Here is a 27,086-nt window from a genome sequence, read left to right as displayed (position 1 = left end):
ATTAAATAGAAAATTTTATGACAATTAAAAAAATTGTATCGTTAAGATCAATATGCAGTCAGAAAGTTTTATAATTACTATTTATTGTAAATTTATCAGAAAAGCTCAATATTTTTTTGCATTTTTATGGTAATAGATAACTTAAATAGAAGTAATAGTAATAATTTCCTAGGAACTTTTGTTGTTTGTTGAAAAGATTCTATAATTGAAATATTGAGAACTTAATTAATTTTAATGATTTACTTTAACTAAATGTACCAATCAAAACAAAGTTGTTAAAAAGATTTACTCAATTGAGTGTATTATAAAATTTGATTATATTTGTAAAAATCAATTGTTAATTCAGGTGAAAAAGTTAATTTTTTGTGAAAAAGTTGTCATTTTAAATCCCCCCTTGTGGGCAGGTAAAGGGTAAAATTTATAAAAAAAATATATCAAATGATAGGTAAGGACATTACGCATCTATTAAAAAAAAAAATTATATTGATTTGTTCAATTTTGAAAAAGTTATAGCAAATTTAAGAAAAAAAAATTGAAAAAATTTCGAAAATTAGCGATTTTATAATTTGTAATTTTTTTGAAGGTTTCTCCCATTTACAGGGAACATGGAAATTTTTTCAATTTTTAAGGGTAATGTCTTCGATTAGATACGATTTGTGATCTTTTGATGTATCGTTGAAAGAAATCGGTTCGGTGAGAGCTGAGAAAAAGTGGTAACAGACACAAAAAGAAAAAAATACATCATAGTAAAATTAATAACTTCTCAGCTTCGCATCGAAGCTAAAAAAACAAACAAAAGACAAATTTTAATATGTTTACAACTAATAAATCAAACGTATGAATAAGTCATCAATAAGCACAATAAAATTAATATTATAATATAAAATTAAGATCAGCGTTTGCACTTTTAAGTAACCGGCGGAGGGGTTCGTTCATTAGGTAATTCGTGGGGGCATGCGTGCTTGGAAAGGCGCATTCGACCTGGTATTAATTTGCGGAACCCCAAAAGGGATCAGAGACAATAGCGCAGGACATTCCATAAAAAAATTTGGAATATTATAGACAGGTTGTGTCACACAAATAGAATTAAAAAATAAAAAAGTAAATTATTAAATTTGTAGTTGAACCCTATTATCATATCAAATTTAATTAGACGATAAATACTTTAAAAACATTAGAAGTGAATGATTTTAATTCTCTATAGAATATCGGTTTATTATAAATCACTTAATTACTCTTAAAATAAATACAATTTAGAAAAAAAAACTTTTTTTCTTAGTTATGTATAATTCTTGATTTAAATAAAATCTTATTAGAAGGGAAAATCCCTAATGGAGAAATAGTATTGTGGTGCCAATATTTAAAGGTAAAGGAGACATACAGAAGTGTAAAAATTATAGTCATAAAGCTTACGAGTCATAATATGAAGATTTGGGAAAAGGTAATAGATAAGAGAATAAGAAATATGACATCGGTAACTAAAAACCAGTTTGAATTTATGCTGGGTAAGTCAACAATGGAGTCATTGTTTTTTTGTGAGACAAGTAATAGAAAAGTATATGGAAAAGAAAAAAAACTGTGTATAGTGCTTATAGATTTGGAAAGATTGTATGAACAGTACCGAGAGAGGTTTTAAAGTGGGCATTAATGAGAAAAGGAGTTCCGAAAAGGTACATTAATATAATGGAGGATATGTATCATAACACTTATATCAGGGTAAAAAATGTAGGCTATGAATGTTTAACTAGGAATTTTTGGACTTTTTCATAAATTTACTGTTAATAGTAAATATATAAGTTTCTGACCATATATCAATAAAACTATTTTTAAATCTTCGTAAATATATAGTATTTAATGATATACATTTAACTAAATTTAATATAAATTTATTTTAAATAAAAATTTAAAATAAAGTTAAAAGTTCAACATTTTTAAATTATAAACTTTCATAAAAATTAATTTTAATGGACCAAAAATAGGTTAAACATGACATTTTGAATCGAAATTTTGTACAAATTATTTTTAACATATTAAAAATAAATTTTTAAATATAAATACTTGTTTTTATAAATTAGTAATAATGTCAAAAAAAGAAGCGATGCAAAAAATATAATTGTAGTTTTTCAATCTAAATGAGATAAAAATCAAATAAATTTTTGTCTATCTCAAAATAATTAAAAAAAAAAAAATGCAAAAAATACCAATCAACGGACGAATTTGAGAACATCTTACCCCAAACGTGAATCACTGAAGTGTCAGTATTTCCGGAACATTTTCATAAGTTAATTTTTTGTGGAAAAGTTGCCACTTTGAAACCCCCCATGTGAGCAGGTAAGATTTCAAATTTTTAAAAAATATACTAAATGATAAGTAAATACCTAATGTACCTATAAAAAAAATTTGTTTTTTAATACATTTTTGAAAAAGTTATGGTATTTTTAATTAAAGGTTGAAAAAATGTTGAAAATTATCGATTTTTAAAATTATAATTTTTTGGGGGATTTCTTCCATTTACAGGGAATGAAGGAAAATTTTTTCAATTTTTGAGGGTAATGTTTTCGACTAGATACAATTTGTGATACTTCGACATATTGTTCATCGAAATTGGTCAAGAGTTGAGAATAAGTGGTAACAACACATACAAAAAAAAAAAAACATAGTAAAATCCATACCTTTTTAGCTAATATTGGATGATAATATAGGAAAATATTCTATTAAAATGCATTATAAATATAATAAAATATTACTTGTATTTAATCAATATGATTAAAATATTTCATATCAATACTTCTTTACTTACAATAGGTTGAATATTTTTCAAAAACAAATAATAAGATAATAATACTATGAGTAAGTTTACAATTCATAGAACATTAATTAGTTTGAAAAAAAAAGTTTTTCTTAAACATACTGTTTAAAAATATTTGTTAAAAAAATTTATTCTTGCTTGCTTTTAGGAGGAACAGGGGGAGGGGGTCGTGGAATGTTCAATGACACTTTCACAAAATCATAAATAAACCATTGAAGAGCAGTAAGGGTACCAATCATTATAATCCTGGGTCCAAGACCTTTCCATAAACCACCAAAACCAATTTTTTTTAACACCTCCATAGAAGAAGCTCCTTTTTCCTGATTTAATTTTGATACTAATGTATCAGCAGGATGAGAAACAACAGCACAAAAAACTCCTGCAATATAACCTGCAGCAAAAGTAACTACTAATTGTTCTCCTTTAGAACATTCAGCACGAGGTTTAGGTACAACATGACTGTAGAGCAATTCAACCGTTCTTTCAAAACAAGCGAACTTCATCATTGTATAAGGGATTTGTCTCATCCATAGTGGTACTAAACTCTTAAAAAATGCAGAAACACCTTCTTGTTGGATCATTTTTGGTACAGCTTCACGCATATTATTGGCAAAACCCGGTGTAGTTTGAATTTTAACTTTAATTGATTCTAGAGGAACTAAACCAATATCAGCAAAAAGCTCAGCTGAAGCTGAAGCCGCTAAATAAAGGGATGTTCTCCAATAGTAGGCTTTTTCTTCCCCTAAAATATCTGCATACATTATTTTAAAATATTCGTACAGTCCAAACTTTCCTAATCCCTGGATAGAATAACCAATAGCAGTAGGAGCCCAACCTCTGGCTAATCCTTTAACACCTTCTTCTGCCATAGTAACTTTAAAACCATTAATCAAATTTTTGTATTTGCCTGGATCTACTTGAAGTCTGCACTTAACTAAATCCAAAGGTGTAACCATTGTATGGGTTAAACCACAAGATAAAATTCCACCTAAACCACATAATGCAAAATATTTAGAAGAACCAAATGCACAACTTTCTTCGTTGGCTGCAGCAGCTGCAATTGTTCTGCCTGAAATCATAAATAGAAGTAGATTAGTTATTTCTTAGACTTCTTGTATAAAAAATTATGTAAAACATTATTAAAGCAATTATTTTTAAGAAAAACTTATCTCCTAAACAGCTATTACATTAAATAAAATAATCAATATTTCTCAATATTATGTTAATATCATGAATAAAAATCTATGATATACAGAGTGATAAGCTTCATTCTTATGAAGATTTATGAGACAGCTGATCATCATATACTAAGAGAATGATCTATGACAAATCTTTCAATTACTTGCAAAATTAATACAATGTAGAAAAAAACTATTTTGCTTTTTTTAATTGTATATATTTTTTATTTGTAAATTATACTGTAGAATTAATTCTTATAAATTCTAATAATGATGTTATAAGAGATGTCTTTATTTTTTAATAACTTCCAAATAATTATTTTCTATTTAATAAGCTAGTTAATATAGACTAGAGGTAAAGTATAGTTGCAGCTATTTTCATCATTAGACATAGTTCAGCCATATTCCTTTTTTCACTTACANTTTCATCATTAGACATAGTTCAGCCATATTCCTTTTTTCACTTACATAAACGATCAATATTTAATTAGATAATTTTCTAATTATAATTTATAATTTAGATGAATATGTAGGTTTCAATTAAGTTAAGAGATAATTCTACAATATAATTAATAGCTAATAGAAAAAAATATACATAACTAAAAAAAGCGAAACAGTGTTTTTTCTGTATTGTATTTAATTTGCAAGTAATTGAGAGCTTTATAATAGACCTATCATTTTGTATATGATCGTTCTGCTATGTCTCATAAATCTTCATAAGAATAAAACAAAATACAAAATTTTTTCTTCACAATTTATTATAGTATATTTGCTAAAGTATAATATATAACATATATATNAATTTATTATAGTATATTTGCTAAAGTATAATATATAACATATATATATTTTAATATTAAATATGATCATAATTTGAGTTTAATGTTCAAAAAATACTATCTTTAATTAAATTAAATTTAAAAAAGTTCATAAAACATTATTTAGGATTAAATTATAAATTTGAGTTTTTTAACCTTGCTTATTAATGAGTGCACTTTATAATTAACACTCAACAAGATTACCTCAGTTAGTAACTTTAATTAAATTGAATTCCACTACATGGAAATTTATTTATATAATTTAATATTTAATAATCTTAACATAAGAAATAAGAAATTTCAAGTAACACTTATTATTTTTTTAAATTTTTATCCAATAATAATATTCTACAGAATATCAGATTAAAAAACAGTAATTAAAATAAAATACAATAATTAAGTAACTAATGGTGTATGGAAGATTGAACCATCATAGAGATATAAAAATTATAATACTTTAATGTCTTTAAAAATTTTGGTTTAATAGATTTAAATTTAATGAGATCTTTTTTTAAAAAAAGGAAATACTTTATTTAGCCACATTAAACTCTTAAATACAACATTAAAACTTGCATGTTCTTAATGAATTAAGTAAATATAAATTCAAAATCAAGATATTACTGGGCCTCTTATAAATCTATAAATATTCTATTATTTTAAGTAGTTTACTCATTTTTTGATAATTGTACTCGAGATACATAACTATAGATTATAATTAATTATACTACATATACTGTAAAACTTATTTATTTGATACAAAGCTATTTAAAATTATTTAACATTAACAATATTTGTAAAATCTATTAATTATACCTGGTACAAGGTGTGTTTTAAATTGAGGAAATGTGTCCACTGAATTTTGTTGCTCCACAAGTTTGCTTAGCTGATTAAAAGGAGAAATCATATTGAGTAACGTTGGCTTGAACTAAAAAATGTAATTTTAAGTTCTAAATATCAAAATAATTGAACAAATGTTCAACTAACAGCACTTAATTTTGGTAAAACGTTTGGCTAAATAATTGTAGGTTGGGTTCTCAAATCTCTACTATCTTATAAAACCAGTCACCAAAGCGTCGGGTTGTCCAAAGATGACGATGACCAATTACAATTTTCAAGGACTTTGTAAAATAAGTATTATTAATAACACATGTTACAATATTTTTTATGATTAATTGTACATTTACATAGATACATTAAACTAATTTTTCCTTGAATAAAAATGCAATTTAGTTATGGAAATTTTACGAATTGCTATTAAAATATAAGTAAATGTTAACTAGACGTAGTTCCAGTTGATATATTGTACTTGTCATATATTTTTTTATAGTTATACACTAAAAATGGAGTGATAACTAAATGATAATGTTTTCAGTAGGACCACAGACTATATTTTTATTTAGTCTATGCTAGTATCTTAATTTTTTTTAATCCTAGGACCAAATAATCTCTAGATGTAATATAGATCTAGAACTCCGGGAGCTAGTTGACGGGGATCAATATGACAATGTTTGAATTGGGTTGTAGTTGGTTAGTTAACAACTTGTTACATTGAAACAGTTATAATAGCTTTAAAATGAGATTCAAATCACAGTTTAATACAAATTTGTTATAAAATGTTTGTACAACTGTAGTTACGATATTAATTAATATTTATCGTAATACATATAGATTTTTTTTATTCAGTAACGGTTTCCCGGGATGTTTTTCAATTTATTTAAAATTAGGGACTGGAACGTGAATTTAATATAGTCTCAGGGACGGCTTACAAACCAAAGATTTAATTTACTAAGAAAGACGTACATTTTTAAATATTTTTAAAAATGTAAGGAATTTTATTTTATCGAAAATTATAGAAAAATTACGATGACTAAAATAAATGTATAAAAGTAAAATCAGTCATAGTCGGAAATTTTTCGATAATATTTAATAAAACTATTTTTTTAGTTATTATTATTGCGTTTAATAATTATAGTTATACATGACATTTGTTTATGATTTTTTAGCGTTTTTTTTTTTTACTTTTACAAATACTAGAACTGAAAAAAAATTAATACCATTTAACTTAAATACCACTTTTTAATACATCTTATGCAATTTTTTAGCCGTAAAAAGAAAAAGAAATTTTTGGGTTGTGTTCTTTTCAGAGCCGTCCCGAAGTTAATTAGGGAGGCCGATAAATTTAATTTTGCCGATTGAATTATTTTTAAAATTTTTTTTTTATTAATTATTTTTTGATACCATTCTCTTAAATTAAAATTTGCCGACTAAAACAGTTAAATTATGTCAATTAGGTGGTAGTAGACTCATATCAGGACTATGTAAGTTCCATTAGGTAATTTTTTTTTATTTTTGTGTGAAATTTTTATTTTCTAAATATATCTTTTGAGCGATATCGTGGATTTTTAATCATTTATAATTAAAAACATATATTTTTTGTGTAAATTAGAAAAGTAAAATATATATGTAAATTTTATATTATATTTATTGATATCAACTTTGACAAAATACATTTTAATTTATTAAATTTAATTAATGAATAGTAATAAAATATAATTGTCGAGCTATTAGTACTATGTATTGAAATCTATAAAAAAAATATATTTATAAATAATTAATTTTTAAATGTAAATAATAAGCAATAAAAAAAAATCAAATAAAGAATTATTTTCTTTAAAAATAAAAAGTTAAAACTTTTTAAATACAATTAAGGGTATTTTTTAAATGGATTAGAGTAGACTTAATTTGTTATATTATATTTGGACTAGGCTCGCGCCTAAAATTTTACTCATATATTTGAATTGGTTCGTACCAGTCTTGAAAAAATAAATATTGGATTGAAGTGGCCAAAAATTCTATATATACAATATTAGAGTTGGGTTTATTTGGTCTTTTAAAAAATATATTCGGATCGGATAAGGCTGTATAAAATCTGACTTCTGGCGTAAAGATTTTACGATGGTTATCTGTACACATGATTTTCATTCTTCCTTCCAATGGTAAAATCATTTGACCGCTATTACGTTTATAACATTTAAAAATTTTTTTATCAATAACAATATTTTTGTTTATTCAAACCGGCAGTAACATTGATAATATCAAAATTGAAAAAAAATTAATATTAAAAATTATTCTAAAGAAATATAAAAATTAAAAGTGGTTAAATTTTTATATGAATGATCGATCATGGCAGATGAATTAATCATTCTCAAAGATCTGCGATCAATTCCAGATAAATATTTTGAGTATACCCAAGCTTTGCGTGAATTTAAGATACCAATTGTCATTGATAATGGTAATTATTTATATAGAATAGTATTTGACTTGTAATGTATTTCTAAAATTTTTATGAATTAATTTTTTTACTAATAGGTTCATTTGCATGTAAAGCTGGTTGGGCTACATCAACTAAACCTGAACTTGTTTTTAAAAACTTATTAGCTCGGCCTCGAAAGGAAAGAGGGAAAAAAGTAATTATCTTAAGTTATAATAAACATTAATTTTTACATGATTACTTCTATAGGATGGAGAAACTTTGATTGGAAATGATATTCCAAATTTAGAAGCTGTCAGATTCCAATTGAAGTCACAATTTGACCGTAATGTTGTTACACAGTTTAATGTTCAAGAACAGATATTTGACTATACATTTTCTCATTTGGGAATCGATACAGAAAGATCTATAAAACATCCAATTATCATTACAGAACCTGTTGCTAATCCTAATCATTCTCGTTTATGTATGTTGTATATTTTTATATAATTGAGAGTTAGATAATAGTGTTAAGAGGGACTTGTATAAAAACAAACAAAAAACTTGAAATATTCAATTCTTTTGAGAATAGTAGATATTATACAAGTCTAAGTAATTTCAAGAAGATATTTATGTTTTTTCTATACAAATTGTACAATCTATTAACAGAAATTTAAAATTGTTGATACTTAATTTTGGGAATTAAAATTTTTTTTAATACATGATAAAATAGGTCTATTATTTTTGGTAATAATTATCTATTTTTTATATTGGCTCTATTAGAGATTAAGTGCAAGTAATTAATTTTTAAAAATTGCTATTAAATTTAGTAATGTCAGAGTTATTGTTTGAATGCTACCATGTTCCTGGTATATGTTATGGCGTTGATGGATTGTTCAGCTTCCAAAAAAATAGTCAACATAAGAATACTGGTTTAATTATTAGTTGTGGTTATTATACGACTCACATAATTCCTATTATCAATGGATCTCCTAATTTAATTAATTGTCGAAGAATTGATGTTGGTGGATATCATATTATTTCTTATTTACACAAATTGCTTCAACTGAAATATCCAGCACACTATAATGCTATTACTCTAAGTAGGGCAGAGGTAAAGATATATCTAAATTACTTAATTTCTACATCTATAAATATAATAATATTATTATTTTCAATAGGAGTTACTTTATGAGCATGGTTTTATAGCTAATAATTATTTTGATGCCTTGAATTTATGGTCAGATGCTGATTATTATGACCAAAATGTTAAAAAAATACAATTGCCATATTCTATGGCTATTATTTTAACCCCAGACCAACAACGGGACAAACGCAGAGAAATGGCAAAAAAGTTAGTGGAAATGAATGCAAGAAAAAGAGATGAAAAGGTTTTATAGATGTAAGTCTATACACATATTATTATTGATTTTAACTTTTTTATTTAGCTTGCTGAAGATGAAGAGCAATTACATCAGTTATTCATGATTAAAGAAATGATTGATGATGGGGAACCTATTGAAGAAGTTAGAGTAAGTAAATACTAAATAAAAAGACTTCTTTTATTATTGGTTTATAATTTTATTTTTATTTTATTTTTCTCGAATTATTACGTATTAACAAATATAGAAAAATATTAACAATCAATTGATACTACTTATTAACACCTATAATTTCAAGATTCTACTATTTAATTTAGAATTAAAATTCAAAATTGTATAACTTGCAGTATTATTTTGTATTATATTGTTTTAGACTTTGAGATAACTACTGCAGAAGGATTTTACAAATTTATAAACCATGTACTTTTATAACAGCTTAAATTATTTATTTTATATTTTGTTTAATAAATTTGACAAAAATAATATAGTTATTTGAACATAAAATTCTAAATATTAATTTTTGTATTAAATAAATTTTCATGTATTTATTTTTTTATTTAAAAACTTAAACCATACATGTAAATTAATAATATTTATTAATTTATAAGTTATAATCATTGTTGTTAATTATAATACAGGTCCTAAAAATAAAATTTATTTAATTAATTTGATTTATTTAATTAATAGGATTAGCTTTCCAAGAGAACTCTTTTAAAATTTGAAAATATATCTGTTATATATTAAAATTCTAACTTTTTCGTTAACTATTTAAAGAGCATTGATTTTAGAATTGTAATATCTATATCAAAAATTAAATGAAATTGTAATACTATTTTTCTTAAAAAAAAAATAAAAAATTGACTGAAGCTCTTTTTTTCTAGAACTAATATGTGTTATTTTTATGATTTTAAATAATATTTTTAATTAGGAAGTATTGCGATCTCATGGATTAAAAAATGATAAAGATTTAAAAAAAATGATCAATGACCTGCAAACAAGAATTGATAGAACAAAATCCAAAATTGCTGCATCAAATGCTCCTCATGTTGATGAACAAGTTACTGAAGAACCAAAGTTGAGATTGTTTAAAAATATAATACAACTTCCTAAAGATGAACCAGTAATGAAAACTTGGCTTAAAGATATTTATAAAAAAAGACAAGATATAATTGATAGGAAAGCAGTTCGTAAACAACGAAGGCAGGATATGGCTAAAAGAGGAACTGCTGCATCATTAGAACGTATGCGGATTATTAGTCAGTTGGCTCGTAAAGATAAAAGAGATGATGATTTTGGTAGCAGAGATGAAGATTGGGATGTTTATAAAGTTATTAATAAAGTAAGTATAATATTATATTTAAAACCATTGTAAAACATAAACATTAAAGTAATGTAAAAATGGTTAATCTTCAAAATGTTTTACACTGTTCCTTAAATTTAAAGATCGACCTACTTAGTGCCACCTATTAATAATATTAATTAATATTAATGAATATTTATAGGAAGGTGGTGACACTGATAGTGAAGAAGAACAAGAAAAAATTAATGAACTTGAAGAAATTTTGCGGTTCTATGATCCATCATTTGTTAGTTCTAATACGAATGAGGAGCAAAATCCTAAAGAAGCTCATCAATTGCATTTTGGTGTAGAATGTATGCGTTGTGCAGAAGTTTTATTTCAACCATCCATGATTGGTTGTAGTCAAGGAGGTATTATAGATACAATAAATTTCACACTAAAGAAATTTGATATGAAAATAAGCAGTAAATTAGTAGAAAATGTTTTTCTTACTGGTGGTCCATCGAAGTTACGAGGTTTTGCACAAAGAATGCATAGAGAGCTTAAGGAAATGAGACCAATAGGATCACATATAAATGTTCAATTAGCAGAATCTTCTTCATTGGATGCATGGTATGGTGCAAAAATGTTTGCAAATAGAGAAGATTTTTTTAAATATTTATTAACACCTCAAATGTATGCAGAAATGGGTGGAGATTACTTTGTAGAACATGAATGTTCAAACAAGTATTATCCCTTACCAGAGGCTATCCTAGAATCTGAATTTCTGAATGAACAGAATACTGATATTTAAACAAATTATTTTTTACAATTATTTTTGTATACATTTTAAAATAATGAACAAAGGCTGATTTATATTATTATGTAAGAAATGATGCAACTTTTTAAATTGACTTTAAATTGTAGATGTAAGTAAATTTTTTTTTATAAAATTATACTTTAAGTTATTATTGATATTATTTATTTAAAATTGCTATTACCTTCGATCTGTAGCTGGGAAGCAATTAGTTTTCCTATGCTGTGTTTTTCTTTTTTTGTATTCATATATGCCATTTTATCACTGGACCGATTTTGTTCAACGATACATCAAAGGATCACAAAATGTATCTAGGAAAAGATATCAGTGCTATAATTTTTAGAAAATTCCCTTCAGTCTCGGCAAAAAAGAGAAACATCCAAAAAAAAATACATTTGTCATATAACGGTCAATATTGATATTTTAGTTTTCACTTTGTATTGAAATAACTTTTTGACTACTGAATCGATTATTGAACATTTTTTTGATAATACTTTATTTCTCTTTACGGTGAGATTTTTTTTGAGAATTCAATTATTAGCTAAGAGGTTAATTATTTAAAAACCCAGCACAGTGGGGTGGCGGCACAGTGGGGTCGTGGCATAGTTGTTCCAGTATAGATGATGTTTGACAGTGATTAAAATCACTATCTTAAAAAACGCTTCGATGCAAATCTGTAGATAGTGTTTAATTAAAAAAAAATTTGTCGAAAAAGTAGGTCAAGTGAGAGCTGAGAATATAAATGATAGATACAAAAAAAAAAAACGACATAGTAAAATAATATTAATATGAATTTCTTCTCACGAGAGGAGACTACAGTAATGGGATCCTTGATATTTATTGAAGTTATTAAATCTAAATGAGATAAAAATCAAATGAGTTAAACATTTTTTTCTAACTCAAAAAGAATTAAGAAAAAAATCAGTGCCACAAGCGTGAAAGACCTAAGTGTTACCGTCGCATTCATCATTTAATAAAAATTGAAATTTAGCTAGTTCAAATTTTAAAGTTATTTTTCTCGACTTTAAAGAAACAAAAAAAATAAATATATTTAATTTTTTGTACTATGTCAATTAGATTTATATAATATTTATGAAAATCAGTGTAATCCCCTTATAATAAAATAAAATACAAAATCAAGAATTTTAACACAAAAATAGCATATTTTTGAATACGGTAGCTATTTTTACTATGAAGACAAAATAAAGTACAAACATTTTTTTTTAATATTTAAGTATATTACATAAGCTTTAATTTAAGATATATATATATAAAAGTGTCAGTATTTCCGGAACACTTTCAAAAATTAAGTTGAAAAAGTTCTAATTTCTATATGCATTTTTATGTTTTGAACCCCCCTGTATTAAGGGAAATAGTCCGATTTAAAAAAAAAGTATGTCGAATTAAAGAAGTATATAAATATTATTTCTCACTAAAAAAATTGTATTGATCCATACATTTTTCAAAAAGTTATAACATTTTTAAGTTAAAAATGTAAAATATAAAATCTAGAATTTTCACACAAAAATAGCATTCGGTAGTCATTTTCACCGTGAAGACAAAATAAAGTCCGAAATTTTTTTTTTCCATAATAAAGTATATTACATTAGCTTTAATTTAAAATATATATAAAAGTGTCAGTATTTCCATAGGGAAATAGCGGATAAATGAATTTTATTTACCGAGAAAGAATAAACAGAGTCCTCAATTTTAAAAAATATATTGCTTGCTCGCATACAGTTCATTAAAATTGTACTTATTTTATATAAATACTATAGTTTTTTTTATTAACCAATTTTAGAATTATCATACATTTCTAAGGAATTTACGTTCAGTACCTAATACATTTATATTATCTTAAAACTCTTTGTTTTTTAGCAGATCTATTTAAACATTCATAAATATTAAACGTTGTAATACATTTTGAATTATTTTTGATGGTTGATCATTTAAAAACGAACCCAAAAAATAATTTTGGGTCCTAGTTATAAAATAAATTATAGCTAGGTTGAGGGGCCCATTGGTAAATTTCCGGTTTTCTGGTGGGTCTATCCGCCCCTACTGTGATGGCTACAGTATAGTTTTATATTTTCATGTATCGTGGAGCAAAATCGGTCCTGTAGGAGTGGAAGTAATCGCGTATATGGACCAAATAAAAAAACACGATAGAGTAAAACCAACAGTTTTCCAGTTACGCATCAGAGTTAAAATTACAATTCCGTTAATTAAAAAAATTACACAGTGGGGATGTTACAAAGTTGGGACGTAAAATTATAGACGATATTTGATAGTGATTAACATCACTATCATAAAAAATGCTTCAATGTGAATCTATTCCATTTCACAATAATTTGTATATTTGTAATTTTTTAATATATACGTTTTAAGATTTTATTCAAATATTAAAATGCTTGTTAAATTAACTGAAAATAACTTTGCTTAATTGAAAATAACGTTATTGTTTTGCATTATCAATGGAATTGTTACCAATTCCTCGTAGTAGAACAATTCTCGCGATAAATGTTTTTTTAATATAATAGTATCTTTAAAAGCTTTAATTTGATATAGGTTAGAAATTATCAGACCATCAAGAACATTTTTAAAAATCGAGTTAAAAAAACATTTGACGAGCATTCATATTCTCATTTAAACCCTTTATATACGTATGTTTTTCATTGGATTTTCAGAAAAAGCATACTAAAAGAAAGCTTATTGTCTCTTATATACTCTATTATATCTTATTTGGATCAATGTTTAAAAAAAAATTAAATCAGTTTTAAAATGCATAAAAATATTTTAAAAATGTTCTTTTTTATAGTAGTGTAACTTTGAAATTTTATTTAATTTCTAAAAATGAAGGGTTTTTCAGATTTTTGGCTCTAATTAGTCCATCTACATTAAAACCTTGTTCTTTTGACATATTGACCATAAAAATCGGTCTAGTGAGAGTTGAACATTTTCATGGACAAAGAAATAAAATAAAACGCATCATCACAAAACTCTCTCAGTTTCGCATTTAAATTAAAAATTTAAATTATCATAAATTTATTTATTATTTAACAAGATAAATAATAATTTAAAGTATTTTAAGGTTTTTTTGTGAAACATAGTTAAACAATCTTTCTATGTAAATAATTAAGTCAATAAATATTTATGTAAAATAAACATTTTTTAAGTAGTCAAAAATAAAGTAAATATCGTCATAAATCATTGTATAAAAAACGTAACACAATTGTCGGTATATTTTATAGTTAACTAAACAACGTATGTTTTATTAGGGTTCAATTTTGTTGATTTTAATGAGAGGAGAAAACAATTGTTACTTTACTCTTTTCAAAATTATAAATTATCATGTGTATTGAGCGTGCTTCAAATATTTCATGAGCACGTGATTTGTCTGTCAGTATTTATTAGCTAACCATCGACATGGTCAACTACCAATAACATGAGTAAGTAGAGATTATAAAACGATCAATCTTTATTATCTAGTAGCATTTTATTTTGCATAAAATAATAAATCGATGACTAAGTGGCATACGCGTAGGGTAGTCAAATTGTTTGGGAGGGCTAAAATTTAATTTTTCTCCTTCGAAAAATAATTTTTATTTAACAGAGTTTATAATTTTGCTAAATTTCTGGGAGGGTAGACTAAATTGTAAACGGGACTAAGCCCCCCTTATGCTACGCCTACATTAAAAGGTTTATGGTCTACTTTTTTTTTTATTAATATTTTTATAATTATTAGTTAAACCCTTTATTGAGTACACCACAATTATATTCAAAATATCATAATTGTTTTTTTATACATTAATTTGTAGATAGTTTTTTTAGTGTACACATATAACAAGTTGTTGATAAATAAGTGAGTCTCTTAAATGTTTTATCTCGATTTAAAATTAAAGACGGAAAAATAACAAATCCCGAGACTTGGCTGTTACTTCTGTTAAATAAAAGGTTCTAAAGGTAATAAAATATTTAAAACGATTATACTTATAAAATAAATTATGAAAAAATATTTTCTATACTGCAAGATGTTGGATTTATTAATAGTTATTTTTAAACTTTTGGCTCAATGTAACTACAAATTCTGAGTGTTCGGGCTAAGGTAATTTGCATATAGAATTATTATATAATAGCTGAGAGGAAGTCTAAAATAACGAAACGAAATGGACAACACAATAATAATAGTAATAATATCGAAGGAGTTATGCGTAAGGTTGCCAAATGTCAGACGTGTACTCTGCTCTGTTCACCCTTGACTGTTTGGTCTGTCCAAACTATAAATGGGTCTATGCCAGATTGTATCTCGGTCGACGGTACCAAAGGGTATATTTTTCTTGCATCCCTTACCGGACGCCCAAGCTCGTGACTGTATGTATACATACATCTTTCCACTCGTTTCAGGCAATCCATTTATAAGCACATGTATGTGCGATTCTCTTCGTTCGTACGCACACGTCGCCCGTGGATGCAATAGAATTTTCTTTGTGTGCGCGGCGTATATAATATGTATAATAATGTACAGTCGGTATGTGCATGTGCTACCACCTACTCCTACCCACCGTTGGCCGGTTGCATACACCACCGTGTCTGTCCCGAGTTTTGTAAATGATTCCGGTGGCGGCGGGAACAGTACGGGCCGGTGAAAAATTGTCTATACGGGCAGACGGGAGTTTCTCGCGTCTACAACAGTGGCCGCAACTCTATCGCACTTGTATTATATCCACACACATACCGTCAACGACGAACTCACATTTGGCCAGGTTTCAAAAGAAAAAACTTTAAGTACCACAGTAAAAAAACATTAAGTACAACTAAACTTAGCATAAACTCGAGAGTAAAATATATATATTTGTCCTTGGTCTTTTGTAAGTTCTAGTCAAATAAAGCTATTCAACGGATTATTACTTTATACATTGTTTTAACGTTTTATTTGTATAAAATATATTCAATGTGTCGATCAAGGTTTAATTTTTTTTTCAAACTCCCACTTTATTAGCTACAAATTATTGTTGTTACGGTAAGATTTGGATGGTTTTTTGAATTGATTTTATAATCTGGTGATTTTATCTAATAATTATTGTTAAAAAAAATCAAGTCGTAGTTTGTACGAGAGAATTCTCTTCGATTTTTTTTTTATCTAATTCTAGTCTCGCAGTTGTAGGGACTTAGACACGTTTAATATGATGTATTTTCTCGCACTAAATGCACCCTTGCTGACTTCAGAGTGTAATACTTATATGCGAGCATATTAGAGCAGAGAAGAGGCAAGAGGCTCGAATTTGTAATTCACTTGTCAGCCTATTCTCGAAGGAGTGCTCTTTAAGGGTACCATTGCTTGGACTGCCGTTGGTGTAACTGATAAATAAAATGCATATAAGAACTGCAATTGTTTGGTAGAGAAGGAGAGTAACTAAAAGACGTAAAATGGTTTGTTAGTGGACAGTGGGAGTTACGGGCGACCACTTGAGCCGCTCTCTGTCGACGGCGTTTGAATGTGCGTGTGTGTGTGTCTAAAATGTAGAGAGCCCGTAGAGAACGATGATTAAGGGACAAAGGATATAAAGAGGTCGAACGACGGCGGTGCGTCCGGCCCGATGACGACGGTGCGCCGTCAGCGAATTACATACGCCTTCTCACGTATTTACACTGGTCGAGCCTATCAAGCATCTTGCCCTTACCTCTTTCCGTCTCATTCGTCCATGCCATATTCTTGGTACCGTAAAAACTGTCAATTTGGTTCGATTGTATATCGCTCTAACCTCTGTCCGAACATACTTTGAGATGTCTTCCGCTGGCCCGTCTGTCTGTTTCTCAAATCCTAATCCCTCACACGTACACCGGTCTACGGACAATTATTATTTGAAAATTTCTCTAAGGAATAGTCATAAGATAATATATGCGATACTTACGCGAGACAATTGCAAAAATATTACATAAAAAAGGGCCATCAAGGTAATTGCATTTTGTCATTCATTGTAATTCAATTCGAAGATAATAAAATATTTTTAAAAAAGAAGAACATATTAATGAATACATTTGTATAGATATATGAAGAAAAATTATAACTATAAAAAAAAATTAAGTCTATAATTCGTTAAAAACCTCTAAACATAAATTTCTGTAAAATATATTTTAATCTTATTTTTCCGAGACACTAATGTTATTTTAAAGATTAAAAAAAAAATATAATAAATAGCTGTTTGTGATTTTTTGCCCAACATGTATACAATTTTTTATTAAACAGCAAAATATCGATTTTCAAGAAAGAATAAAATTTGTATTTCTTCGGAAGTTAGCAGTTTATTATTTTTAAATTATGAATATTTTTCTTCCATGATAATATTCTGGACATTAATATTAATACTAATGATATAAGTCGTAGGGCTTGTACTAATTGTGATTTTACTATTTTAGTACGAACAATGGAGGTGAATAAAATTGACGTATGAATTTCTGTTCTTTACTTCTATTATATAAACTCGGTAAGAATAAATTTAGAACTATTTAAAATTTTATAATAATATGTTTATTGATTATACAGTAATAATTATTAGATCTATGCATTTTATTGCAATGTGCACATTGATAAATCTTTGCAATGCATGTCTACAGTTTTTTGCTTTTAGTAATTAGTTAATTTTTATTGGTAACAAATATTTATACATCAAAAATGTATTTCACCGTTTTATTTCCACATTTATTTAAAGGTAAAGAGTTGTTATCAAGTATACAAATATATATTCGATTTAGTGGCGAATTTAAAGGGAGTCTGATATTATTATATTATATAATATGTAAGTTAAGACTAATACATGTTCCCAGAACTGAATTAAGGAGGAAAAAGGGTAGCGAATGTCTCGGGATCCATCTTGAATTTTACTTGCTTAGTCATGATTAGTAACATTTTATTTTTGTTTATCGCTTCTTATGGTAGCGATATTTTCTATAGAGAGGCCCGTACACGTCTTAATCCGGCACTGCATATTTAAGGAACATTTTATGCTTCGTCTCTAATATTATAATATATTAGAATTATATAATAAATAATATATTCATTTAAAAAAAAAGTTTATAATTCGAACAATTTAAAAAGTGAATAAAATATAATCAAGTGAACATTAGACAGACGTGACGAGTGTTTTTCAAATTACGTAATTTAAAATATTTTTATTGTTGTCTTATCAGAAATTACGTGGAAACATTGCATTATTAAATTTTATTAAAATATCGTGTTTATCTTTATTCATTTAATACATTTATTATGATCTTTTATAGAAATTTAAAAATCCAAAACTAAATCAAGGATATTTTTAAAAGATATCCAGAAGTATTAGATAAATGATTTACAAATGAATATTTTAATACTTATTTTTTACTTAAACACATTGGCATAATACACTATAAATTATAAAAATATTCTTAGAAAGTTCATGTACAGAGCTACCGAAATTTGGTAAGGCACTCATTTTCCCAGAAACTATTGAGAATTTTAAATTTATGTAAAAACTCTAAAATATTATTTTTTATATATAATTTAATATTTAGAAAGATAACTAGGATTTACTGAGAAACACTCGTGTGGAGACCCAGAGTTATCTACATGGTATATGCTTATAAAAAAATATTAGAAAATAAATTAAAATTTAGAATTTAAAAATATTTAAAAAAATATACATTAAAATTATAGTTAAGGGTTTTATTTTTAAAGGAATAAAAAGAAATTTATTTAACTACATATTATTGTAGAATTATTTATACCTTATATTTTTTCTTCGTAAAAGTATAAAAATCTTTTTGATAAAATGAGTGTCTTACTAAATAATGAGTACTCTGTATAAAAATATACCTAAATAAAGCTTTGCAACATCTAAATTTAAAAATATATCCTTTATGTCAGTATTAAAATTCATGAGTATGTGATTATTATTACATATGTTCATATCGCTACAGATCAAAGTACAGCGGATAGACACTGTGTACTAGTTACTGGAAGGGTATCAAATTCACAAGTTTCGAGTGTATTGGACTATAGAAAGGCGGTTACCTATGTCTCATTTAATGTAGAAACATTTTTTAGCTAATTTATTTTGTGTGATATGCGCAATTTTACACGTACGTAGCTACTAATTAACAAAGTAAAAAGGAAAATATTATAACAAATTTTAGCTAGTTGTTTTTATTGCTATTACAAAATATTAAAATTAGTTTTTTTAATTGAATATGTTTACATAAGAGTTTGTTTTGTCCAAAGAGCTGTGATTTATGTTGTTTATAATCATATTGCTTGCTGAAAAACTAGCATCCTTTGATTTATCCTTCTTGATTTTAACGTACTTTTAGTTTTTATAATCCTCAATAATTTTTATATTTAAAAGTTTCACACGTATGTATTTAAAAACATTAAATACACTTGCATTGTTAAATACTATATTTATAATATAAAGTCGTCCTTATTATAAAATCCAAAATTGCGCCAAATATTAGTACTACGGAAAGTTAATACATTTTTTTAATTTTCATGTTAAAACGTTATATTATAAAAATAATATATTTAGATAGTCTATATAAGTCTCTTATATTCTAGGTTTTTAAAATCTTTTATTTAACTTGACATTATTGTTATTTGTATGTCCTCCGTAATGCTTTAAATCTTTGAACTCATTTTATTGAGACTGTCGAATGACGAAGAACACACAAACAAACCTATTTAAACTGAATTAAAAAATAGATGATACCAAATTAAAGAGTTATATGTACAATATGTATCTTTTATTAAATGTTGGCTTGAAATATAACATTCAACTTTTTTAACGATCTGTTCATTACTATATATAAACAAAAATTTAGTAGGTACTTTATAAACTATAAAAATAAATTAAAAGCTCATGAATAAATATAAGCCACATATTTGTTGATTTAAGAGATAAATATTTAATATTTGATATGTACCCATATTATGCATATGGTGTGATATCAGCATACAAAATAACGGTTATTAATGAATATCCTTAAATAAAGCCTTACGTTTAATTTGAATAATTAATGGGTTTTATTATTCTTGTATTTTGTGCTGAAATAAATTGCGTGACAATGTTTTAACTTAAAATTGTTGTGTTTAATTTGTTTAGGTTAATGTTAATTGAATCGGGACTAGCGTAAGGATAGATGAGTGTGGATTACGTACAGAGTAGACACAACCTACCGTAACCTGTGTATTATTAATACAGTATGCTATTTTAATATAACTCTCCTATTACATAGTAAACTGAACGTGCAAATAAATTCATAATCCTCTTCACTAATCTTACAATTGATCTCTTCATGCAACGCTGTAGTACTATATTTGGATGTAATGGATTTTTCATAGTCGGTTCAGGATAAAATTGTCACTACTCTCCAATTATAAACAGCATACTCTAAGAACGAAAGATACAGACTATTAAAAAAATAATTATACGTGATTATATAAATACAGAGTTACACAGATCTAACTGACAACTCATAAAACTTATGATCTACATAACATTTTATATCTTTTTGAAATCAATTTTTACAATATAGGACTCATTAAACATATGTTATTTTTCAGAATTACAAAAAAATACTTTAAAAATTAATTGTTTACTAACATATTTTTATGATTTGAAGATTAAAGAAAAATTTTGATACCAAAAACTCATATTTTAATTCAGCAATTACGTTTACACTACATTTTAATGTTTGTTCAATTTTTAATTTATTTACGACTTTTCTATGGTATTAAATGTGAGTCCACGTATGTAAAAGACAGAAGTAAACATTATCAACATTTTTCTAAAAAACTTCAAAATAAAAATTTTAATAAAAAATTAATTTTTAAAATAATTTGTAATTTTGAAAAATAACATAAAACATATTTTAAATATAGATTAATTAACAAAGACTTCAAAATGTTTTTTCGATTTCATTTAAGTTACTATAAATTCATTGAAATTTTATCGACTTCTTCAAAGTCATAGCTGACTTTTTTGAATTTAATGAATTTTACAGAATTCAGTAATTTTTTGAAGTCTGACTTTGGACTTCTTAAAAATTAGTAAACTCACCTTTTTAACGCGGTTTGCCCTCTTGTTATTAATTAAAAAACAGCACAGTGGGGTTATAGCTATAATAAGTATAGATAATAGGGTTCGTGAACGATGGATTCAATATCGTACTGAATTTTAGCAATATTAAAAAAAAATGATCTCAAAATCGTGATATATCGATATCGTATGAAAAAATAAATCGATATCAAAAAAAAATTAAATTTAAAATTTAAATGCTTTTTTCAAGAATAGCTTTAGGTTACCCAATCAAATCAGATAATGATATTAATATCACAAATATATATAATAACTATATCTCATAACGATAATAAAATATTTTCAAATTTCTTTTTATTATGAAGAAATACGTTTTTTTTGTTACAAGACTTTATCATTATATATTGGTTATATTGAATGGATGAAAATGTTCTTTATTGAATAATAGAATTATAGTTTCAGTGTTTTGGTTTTAAATTATAATAATAAAAAAGATTAGAAGTGCTATTTATATTTTTTTGTCATAACTGAAAACAATTTTTCTTCTTTTCAAAATTAAAATTTAAACTTTTATAGAATAAAAAATCATCAACTTCATCACCATAATCTAATAGGGATTTTTTTTGGGCTCAATAATTTCATTTTATTTTTGAAATTGAGTTCAACCAGTAGTTGTATATCTTTTAATTCTGAAATGTATTTTTCTAATCCTCCTCATACATTAAATTGTTCGTGTTTTGTTAAAAATAGAAATAACAATAATATCATAATAAATAACCTAATCTAAGAATACAGTTTTTTTTATTAAAAATGTTTTTTCGATTACTACGATATTTCAAAAATATTCAATTACATGGGAAAAATGAAATAAGGCGACGAAATTGATATTGAATCGAAATATCGATATCGTTGACGATCCATAATAGATAATTTCTAAGAGCGATTAAAATCACGACCATAAAAATAGTTTCGATGCAAATCTATTAAATTTCACAATAATTTGTGCATTTATAATTTCTATGTTTTAAGATTTTACTTAAATATTAAATATTTTATTACTTGTTTACTTGAAAGTAAAATTTTCTGTTTTGAAAAAAACATGATTTATTTTTATAATTGTAGGTAGTCTCTTTCAAAGCCTTCCAGTACTCAGGTTCTTCATTCAATTTTTATAAAAATTGTATCAAAAGAATACTTGTGGTTTTTAATTTACTGTATTTAAACTTCATTTGAATAAAATTTTGTAAAAAAAGTTATAGCAGTTTTAAAATAAAAACAATTTTTTTTTAAATGTCGTTTTTAGGGTAACGTAGTTATAATATAATATTCAAACTGTTTTTAATGAAATATATAAATATTTTTGATGGAATATGTTAAATAAGGTACGGGTTTTCAGTTTTAACATATTTGTCAATATTGGTCATTTAAACGGAACACATACTAATTGAAAAAAAGTCGGTCATGAAGTATTATTGCTAGCTTGTCACCACCACGATTGAAATAATATTAGTTAAAGTGTTAAGCATATGATTTGGGATCATAGACGGATATTTGGTTGAATTTTTTTTTTTTTTTGGAGAGGGTTAGAATAATTCTTAGCAGTGGGATTTGCTCCCGCATCTTCTATCAGTCATAAAACAATATTTCATTAATAATATAAACCAATATTAATGCATAATAAAATACTTTTAATAATAATTTTTACTTTAATAAAATATATCTATGTCTATTTTCAGTCTTTTCAATAAAAACTGATGAACTACGTCATAATTATAGACTTTATTCAACTTTTATTAAATTGTAAGTGTATAGACTCAATTTTTTCTCTATTTTTGAAAACTATGATTTTATTTGAAAAATTAATCCGATTTATTATTTATTTTTAATGAATCAATGTACTCATTAAAATTACAAGAGAGAAATATTATTTTTTGAAAACAAAACGCAGAACGAACAACAAAGAAATACGGGTATGATGTTTTAAGAACCGTTTGTAAAACTATAATTTAAAATTAACAACTACTTTGAAATTCATTATAGTTCATTATATTTATTATTATCACGTTATAGATAAGATGTACCTACTTATAAACGTTTTGTATTTTTCTTTACATCAATTAAATGTTAAAATAATGTACAAGCAAATCAATTGTGTTACATTTTTCATAATATATACATTCACTTAATAAGTTTTGATTTAATGAATATTTTAATTAAACTTCTAATTGTTAGTTACTTTTCATTTATTAAATTGATAGTGAAAATTAAACTAAAGTTATAAATATTACTTGCATAACTTTTTTCACGATACAAATGATGAACCATGTTATTTTAAGTCAACATATGTCCTAAAATAGTATTTCATAAGACGAAATTACTGCGCCTTTACTCTTAGTATGGTATTGCTACAATGTATTATAAAGGGTTTTTCAATAGGGACGCTACAAAAGTAAACCGATAGGGACAGCAAACGATGCTATATTTTTTCCCGCTCTCTTGACATTTCTCTTCAGTAAGGTTTGCCATTTCATCATGGAAAGATATACGATCCAACAACGAGTCGAAATTATTAAAATTTACTACCGAAATTCGGAGTCAGTGGCCTCAACTTTAAGAGCGCTACGTGCAATTTATGGTCGTCATAATCGTCCTGCCAGATCAACAATTGAGTGTCTAGTGGAAAAATTTGAATCCACAGGCACAGTACAAAATGTTCCCATGCCAGTGAGACAAAGAAGTGCCCGTTGTGTCGAGAATATTGCTGCCGCTAGCGCATCAATTGAGGAAGACCCAAATCAGTCTCTCACACGACGTTCTCAAGAGTTGGGCGTATCTGTGACGTCGTTGTGGCGAATTTTGCGAAAAGATCTTGGCCTACATCCTTACAAGATCAAATTGACGCAAGAACTGAAGTCGCTTGACCACCAGAAGCGTCGTATGTTCGTGAATTGGGCTGAGCAACAACTTGAAAATGATCCGGATTTTCATCGAAAAATCATCTTCAGCGATGAGGCTCATTTCTAGCTGAATGGCTTCGTCAATAAGCAAAATATGCGTTATTGGTCAGGCAGCAATCCACACGTACTCCATGAGTCACCATTGCATCCCGAAAAAATTACGGTTTGGTGTGGTTTATGGGCCGGCGGCGTCATTGGGCCGTACTTTTTCCGTGATGATCAAGACCGGCACGTTACTGTGAATGGGAATCGCTACCGCTCAATGATAACCGAATATTTTTGGCCCGAATTGGATGATATGGACTTGGACATAATGTGGTTTCAACAGGACGGCGCCACAAGCCACACAGCGATTGTCACAATCGATTTATTGAAAACCAAGTTTGGTGAACGTGTTATCTCACGAAATGGCCCAGTCAATTAGCCGCCTCGGTCGTGCGATTTGACGCCGTTAGACTATTTCCTGTGGGGCTACGTCAAGTCTATGGTCTATTCCAACAAGCCAGCGACGATTGATGAACTTCGTACGAATATCGAACGTGAGATTGCAGCAGTATCGGCCGATTTATGCTTGAAAACCGTCGAAAATTGGGTTCAGCGTCTGGACTTCTGCAAGCGTGCCAGTGGTGGCCATGCAAAAGAAATCTAGTTCCATACATAATGGCATCGAATGTACTTTCACATGAATAAAGAATTTCATTGATATCCAAAACCGTTTTTGATTTATTTAAAAAAAGTTTTGTAGCGTCCCTATTGAAAAACCCTTTATTGTAGATCGTTGAAATTCGTTTTATTGTAAAAAAGAATTCAGTTACTATTATAAAAATATGCTACACAAAGACTTAAATTACATTTTATAAATCACGAGAATTAAATTTATGCGTTGGTAAGACTGAAATTATTTAAATTCTCATTTCTAAATTTTTATCCATTAAGCTTATTTTAAAATATGTCAATGCAACATTTTTTTAACACATACATAGGGCCGGATTTAGGGGGTAGGGGGACCCAGGCTCTTACTAAAGTCCACACACGAATATTTTTTTATTTTTTAAAAATATATTTTAATGAATCATGTGCTTTAATATCTAAATATAATAATTATTTGCTATAAAATTGGTGATGATAAAAAATTTTTGTAGATTATAACTTTGAAAATTAAAGTAATTATATTTGTCTGTTAATTATTCAATTTTTGTTTCAATTGATTAGTATTTTTTTTTGGTATAAACTTTTGAATATTTAAAGTCATAAATTATTTATGGTATTTGAATTCATGAATTTTTGGGCTAAGATATCTTGGTATATATATATATTTGGTTAGCCAGGTGCCCCCACATTCTTAAATCATATACTATATATCAATTGATGTCTAAAAATATGTATTCAATGTAATTTAAAGGTTTTTGTTATTAATTTTATAGTAGTATGACATGTACAGAATTTTTTAAATATAATATTATTGATTCATTTTTTTGAGATTAATATAATATTAAATGTCATTAAAATATTGAAAAATATATTGTTATAACATAATATATAGTTAGAAATTTCGACTAACTGTAAATTAAAAACAACTTGCCCATTGGTTTATTGCACGTGTGTAGCAAAATTGCCTATCGTTTACGCCGTCTTTATATAAAAATCGCTTCATTATAGAATTTTTGTTGTAATAGTTTAAGTTATTTATGAAATTCGACGCACGATATGCTGATTAATTTTAGTTATACTTATTTCACTGTATCATATTATGGTTTATGTTTGTTGTTTATTCAAGACTCTTTTATATTTTTTATAGGTCTGAGAACAAGTAATTATTTTTATTTAGATTTAAATTGCATAATGTACAATTTTGTATGATTTATATAAGTATATTATAATTTAAAACATATTGATTTTATACAATGTATTTACACCTCTAATATATTAATTTTTGATTACTAATGGAATGTACTTTCTGTGGTAATTTTCTAATACATATTTAAAAAGTTACAAATATTATAACAATTTTTATGACTCCATCCGTATGCTTATAAGTCTAGTATTAAAATATATACATTTATTTCGAAATGTGTGTGTTGGATCATCTACGATTGTCCGGCGCACGATGTAAAGAACGCTACCAGTGGTGTATAGAGTCTGGAGACCGCGCATTGTCTATTTGTCAGACACACGCCAGTCAGTCGCTTCACCGGACGCGCCGAAGCCGGTACGATTTACATTGATTTAATGTTAAAAACGTGTTCTCTTCATTCGTAAATTCACTCCTACTGTAACATGTCTTATTCATTTTACAATAGTGGTTGAAGTCTAAGAAGTCATAAACATTAAGGTAAATTTAAACGCCCGAAATAGAGGGTTATGATACTACATATTATTTATGAATATTTCTAAAAGAAAATCAATACTATAAATTAATCTATCAATTTTTAATGTTTTAACAAATTTTATAAAATTAGTGATATTTAATTTTTAACAAGGCGATTCGTTTGGCCTTAACAACATTTTAGTTGCATTTGGAGAATAGAA

The 27,086-nt window shown here is 26.4% G+C and overlaps 3 protein-coding genes across 8 annotated transcripts in view; 2 read left to right on the top strand and 1 right to left on the bottom strand.

Moving 5' to 3' along the window:
• Nucleotides 1–2,731: 2,731 nt before the first annotated feature.
• LOC126897729 (phosphate carrier protein, mitochondrial-like) lies at nucleotides 2,732–5,881 on the bottom strand. Its single transcript, XM_050671543.1, has 2 exons — nucleotides 5,619–5,881; nucleotides 2,732–3,878 (listed from the first exon to the last, which is right to left on the bottom strand). The coding sequence occupies exons 1-2, from the start codon at nucleotides 5,707–5,709 to the stop codon at nucleotides 2,938–2,940; spliced, it is 1,032 nt and encodes a 343-aa protein (XP_050527500.1). The 5' UTR covers nucleotides 5,710–5,881; the 3' UTR covers nucleotides 2,732–2,937.
• Nucleotides 5,882–7,866: 1,985 nt separating this feature from the next.
• LOC126898522 (actin-related protein 5) lies at nucleotides 7,867–11,691 on the top strand. The gene is made up of 8 exons (XM_050672630.1): nucleotides 7,867–8,097; nucleotides 8,175–8,272; nucleotides 8,326–8,542; nucleotides 8,886–9,169; nucleotides 9,237–9,446; nucleotides 9,504–9,587; nucleotides 10,366–10,776; nucleotides 10,940–11,691. The coding sequence occupies exons 1-8, from the start codon at nucleotides 7,989–7,991 to the stop codon at nucleotides 11,528–11,530; spliced, it is 2,004 nt and encodes a 667-aa protein (XP_050528587.1). The 5' UTR covers nucleotides 7,867–7,988; the 3' UTR covers nucleotides 11,531–11,691.
• Nucleotides 11,692–14,864: 3,173 nt separating this feature from the next.
• The window catches only part of LOC126898521 (calmodulin-binding transcription activator 1), a 67,455-nt gene continuing 55,233 nt past the window's right edge, over nucleotides 14,865–27,086 (top strand). For 3 of the 6 annotated variants that reach the window (XM_050672625.1, XM_050672629.1, XM_050672624.1), the window contains exon 1: nucleotides 26,636–26,889. The gene's annotated coding sequence lies outside the window, so the exon portion shown is untranslated. Of the gene's footprint in view, nucleotides 14,983–17,950; nucleotides 18,019–26,635; nucleotides 26,890–27,086 lie in introns of those variants that run through there. The other 3 variants (XM_050672627.1, XM_050672626.1, XM_050672628.1) reach the window with 2 other exon arrangements.

This window comes from Daktulosphaira vitifoliae, unplaced genomic scaffold (assembly GCF_025091365.1).
Source record: "Daktulosphaira vitifoliae isolate Bord-2020 unplaced genomic scaffold, ASM2509136v1 Scaffold_2, whole genome shotgun sequence".
NCBI classification, from domain to species: Eukaryota; Metazoa; Arthropoda; class Insecta; order Hemiptera; family Phylloxeridae; genus Daktulosphaira; species Daktulosphaira vitifoliae.
Note: the sequence above shows the minus strand (reverse complement) of the source record. Positions and strands in the feature narration are given on the sequence as shown.